Source organism: Lolium rigidum, chromosome 7 (genome assembly GCF_022539505.1).
Source record: "Lolium rigidum isolate FL_2022 chromosome 7, APGP_CSIRO_Lrig_0.1, whole genome shotgun sequence".
Taxonomy (NCBI): domain Eukaryota; kingdom Viridiplantae; phylum Streptophyta; class Magnoliopsida; order Poales; family Poaceae; genus Lolium; species Lolium rigidum.
Genome location: NC_061514.1, coordinates 280,957,130 through 280,961,854, shown reverse-complemented (window position 1 = coordinate 280,961,854; position 4,725 = coordinate 280,957,130). Strand labels below are relative to the sequence as shown.

Sequence of the window (4,725 nt, the reverse complement as noted above, 5' to 3'; positions counted from 1 at the left end):
CCTCGCCATTGAGCGACCAACGCCCAACGTTCTCCATACACGAATTTGCGGCTTCCCAAAAGAAGGATGATCAGAAAAGTCAAAAGCTCGAGCCTCTCGAAGGTACCAATCTACTTGTGATAGCATATTTAAGTTTCCATTGTTAACGTGCCACTGTTTTAACATACTTAACTTGCCATTGTTATCATTTAACTGCTTATTTTCGTTTACATATTGCCAAGCTCCAGAACTAAAATTTTGTCTAGTCTGATCCTTCTTGCCCTTGTGTTACAGATAACGATGGGCCCAATGGCCAGTCCTCCCGCAAACCTAGCAAGATTCCTTCTACTTTTGCTCCTTCTTGAAGTTGCTAGTCTAAAAGATGATTGTTCTTTTTCTTGGATTTGTGGGTGTTTTTTCTGCACATATTGGTAGCAGAACGTTCCTCGGTTCCACCAGTATATTGGTATTTTGCCATCGTCTTCTCTTCAACATCTAGAGAGCCAATGATATTCTCAGTAGAGAAATTATGGCTCTAATGTTTTAGAGAAGTGGAAAAATTTCTCCACAAAGGAGTAAGCTTAGCGACAATGCATCTCGCGATAAATTTGCCCAGCAGCACACACTTGAGAAGCTTGAGTTCCTTTACCATGATATGTACCTCATAAGTTTGTTTAACTACAAATCGGTTCAACCTAATTGTTGAACATCTCCATAGAATATAGTTCACCTCCGGCATCAACAACACCGTACTTAGCATCCAACGCATTCCATATAGTTTCTTCACATCTCGGATGTGTCGATAAACATCAACCAACTTGTCTCCAAACATACTTAGGACGGCACCCACAAAAAGTATGGTGGCTTTCCTGAATGCTTTATCCTCATCAAGAGAAAGTGGACACCTGGTAGTGTCATCCACAACCCGGTGCACGCCTGTTGCAGCAGTGAGCCACAAGTAAGTCTTAGCCTTCCATCTGTTGAAATGAGAATCCACAAACAGGCTAGTTTTAAGCGCAAATGATTTTAGTTACGAAAGCAACATCACTAATGCACTAGCGGTCTTAACCATATAAATCAGACAAATAACATCTAGAAAACCCGAATATGGAACAAGTACTTGTGCAAGGTAAGAGATGAGAAGGGCATACATCACACGAATAGGAAGGTTGGCACAGCAGCTTCTCCACTGAGGTCGGGCATGGTGTTGTCAAGGTCACCATGAGGAAGAAGTAAGCCGGCGATGAAAAGCTCAGACAGAAGCGAACAGCCGTGTTGAGAAGCTTGCCCTATCAGCCGTATCCCAGTGCAGGGTCTCAATGGAAGGTCCGTCATCTGAATTGGCCCAAACGTTTTACTATACCTGTCTCAGTTCATCATGTGATGATGTGGTTAGCAGGTTTTGGATGCATTGTCACCAAGAAGCTCTCTTTTTAGTTGCCGTGTGTTATGGAATCTGGTTAGCTGCTGAAATTTTAAGCAGCCGTATTTCCTTATTTGCTTCTATGTCTCTGAATGTCAAGCAGGTGTAGTATGCGGAACGGGACCGCCTATGCGCCAGAGCTGAACCGGCTTTGCAGGAACTCTCTACATTACCAAATTGCTCAAATTCTCACTTCAGAATTAAGAACTGGCTACAGAGTACGATGTTCAATAACATCACGCTACCAACATCTTGAACATTTACATGCAGTCTCGACAAGCTACAGTTCGACCAAACAATACACCAGTTGATCAACCAGATCCAAGAATATCTATGGAGGGCAGAAGCCAGAGTACACCATGCAGCTCCTGAATTTCAGCCTAGTTCGTTGAGATCTCTTGAAACACTGCAATTCAGACCATGGATAGATTAGCGCACCAGCTTTGATGCTACCGAATAGCATAACATACGTCGGTTATAAACTTCTGTATCTAGGCAATAGAAACTATGTACGGAATCCCTCTCAGACTATTAAAATCTAGATCTAAAATGCATATGAAACACATGTGATACCGAAGAGTGACCACTCTTATCGACAAGCATCATATAACATATGTTTCTGTATCTAGGCAATAAGATGGCATGCACAGAATTTATCTTGACTATTAAAATCCAGGTATAAATCGCATATGAAACATGTGATGCCGAAGAATAAACACTCTTTGTCGACAAGCACACAATATACTCTGACAACATTTTTTGGTGTATGCTGCACTAACGTATCATGTCAGCTTGTACTTAAACTAGCAACATTCTTACCTTGTAGGTCATACGCGATTATATATTCTCCAAGCCAAAATCCCGCCAGACATCCCCTTGTGGTGGCTGGCTTTCCTGATCTGTTAGAAATAAAAACAATTCCCCTTAGAAGAGTTACAATACTATACCACAGTCCAGACAGTGACCATATTGATAGCAAATATTTCACATTCAAATTTCTAAATAATGCCCTAAGATTGTAAAGCATTTGCGTTCAAGCATTCGTAAAGCTCAGAAATGTACTATAGTTGCTACTTATGCATAGCAACCAAGCAGACTTTCAAACTGAGTTCAGGGTGTTTTTGCGGTCCAAGTTTCTTCAAAGATCAAAGATGCAAACATGCAGCGTATGAAACCCGTTTCAATACTATTTTCTGGACCAGGAAACCTGTTTCAATACTATTTTCTGGACCAGGAAAGAATACCATTAGATCAATGAAACAAGTTGTATGAACAAAATGGCTAACAGAAAGCATGAACTACAGTAAAATTTGGCCAAGCATCCGATTGTGGTTAATAGATAAAAAAAATTGACATCCACATTATATGCCATCCAGCACAACAAGACAACCGACAAAATCCTAGTATGAGAGAAGATGTTTACAGGTGGTCAATAATTCAGTCTTAGTTTGTTAAATATGCATGCTCTGAAATAACAGAATTTTAATGCAGCACAACAGCATCTCTAGTGCAAATAAGGCAGTTTCCCTCGATCCACCGTCCAATTGCAGCCGACGAACAGTACCGATACAGGACCAAAACGACTTGACTCAGGCATGCTCAGAAGTCGAGCGCGAGCAAGGATGTCGACAGGATCCTCCGCCCAGCCACTCCGACGGGCTCCTCCGAGGTCGACCACGCAGCCACTCCGATGGGCTCCTCTGGGCAGCGGCCGAGAAAAAAAATCCAGCAAACTCAGCCGCCAATCCGATAGCCTCCTCGGCGCGGCCACGATGGCGTCAGGCGCTCCGCTCCGGCAGCTCCAACAGCCCACTCCGAAGCCCTCCTCAGTCTCCTCTGATGGCCCCGGCCCCCTTCGATGACCTCCTCAGTTAACGAGGCAGAAGCCCTCCTCTGTTTCCTCAGTTCAGAAGGACAACAGGAGGCCAAATTCAGTTATAGGTGTTCAGTTTGTGTTGATTCTTCAGTTCCACTGCCGCTGTGAATCCTCCACAGCGGCGCGGTCATCTTCCCTTCCCGCACCGGCGGTTCTGCCCTGCCGGCCAGCACAGCTGGCCTCCCTATCCGCTGCAGCGGCGCTGGTCGACTTACTCCCTTCGCAGTAGCCGTTTCCTCTCCCCCACGACAGCGGACTCCCCTTCCTCTCCTCCGAGGTGTCCTCTTCCTATGCAGCAGCACTGTCGGGAGCGACGACGAACTCCCGCGTATTTCTTCCCCTGCCCACGATGTGCCCATGCCCTCCCTTCTGAACCTGCCTGAGTCGAGTTGTTTTGGTCCATCCGATGCAATTGTAGGGTGGGTCGAGGAGGTCAAGGCACGATGTGCCTCGCCTTCATCAGGGCACTGGATCTTGGTCCGAACTATCATGCTATTGGGCGCACAACAACACCAGCAAGAACAGAACAGTAGCCTGTAGTCTGTGTTCTCCAGAACATACACATTTCTCTCACTAGCAGCCGCCCCGAGCTCTGACCTAAATATTTTTTCTGGGATGCTTTGCTATGGGCCTGATGTGGCAGTTCTACAAATTAACCTCGCATCGTAATCTGGACGCTATGCGGCTGTGCCTATTGCCTAACTCTGACACCATTAATCGAAACCGGGACTGGCCTCGTGGTCACGGCCAGATGCAGATCGAAATTGATCTCAAACTAATCACCAGATGTTGTGGACTGGGCAAGAGGAAGTGGTGAAAAGGAAGGGGGCGAGATCGTACTTGCGGGCGCTGGTTCCTCGGCGTCCTCGGTCTTCACTGCCATGGCCGGCGGCACGGGGATATCTGCAACAACATCGCGTGAGCGGATCGATTCGGGCTCGTCGGACGCGGAAGAGGAGGAGAGGGCGCGTACCGTCGGCGGGGAGGGTGTCGCGCATCCACTGCTCGTCGACGATGTCGATGAGGATGCCCAGGCTCAGGTCCTGCTCCAGCCCGCCCATCTTCTCCTCGGCGGCGTCGTCTCCTCTACTCTCCCGTCGGGCGCCGCCGCCGCCGTGCCTTGGCTACCGGAGTCCGTGTCCTTTGGGAGAGGTGAAGTGGAGTCCTGCGGCTCCACTAGGATGAAACGAAGTGGCTGTATTTACACGGCCTGTGTGCTGTTTTGGGCTGGCATTCGGCTCAGAATGGGAACGGGCCGAATCGGCATGGACCCTCGGAAAAAGATCCTCTTGAGAAAGAAAAAAAACTTTAATAACTGAATGTTCGTTCTCTCGTCTTAGGGCCCGTTGCGACGCACGGACATTTAACTAGTGCTTGGTAGCCTTCTAGTTCGGTGGATGAGTGGCTGGAGCGTGGGAGGCAAGCAGGGAAAGACAAAAAGGGGCAT

At 47.3% G+C, this 4,725-nt stretch overlaps 1 protein-coding gene across 1 annotated transcript; it reads right to left on the bottom strand.

Moving 5' to 3' along the window:
• Positions 1–1,552: 1,552 nt before the first annotated feature.
• LOC124678998 (anaphase-promoting complex subunit 13-like) lies at positions 1,553–4,435 on the bottom strand. The gene is made up of 4 exons (XM_047214837.1): positions 4,252–4,435; positions 4,119–4,181; positions 2,222–2,301; positions 1,553–1,808 (listed from the first exon to the last, which is right to left on the bottom strand). The coding sequence occupies exons 1-3, from the start codon at positions 4,337–4,339 to the stop codon at positions 2,240–2,242; spliced, it is 213 nt and encodes a 70-aa protein (XP_047070793.1). The 5' UTR covers positions 4,340–4,435; the 3' UTR covers positions 1,553–1,808; positions 2,222–2,239.
• Between the last annotated feature and the right edge of the window lie 290 nt (positions 4,436–4,725).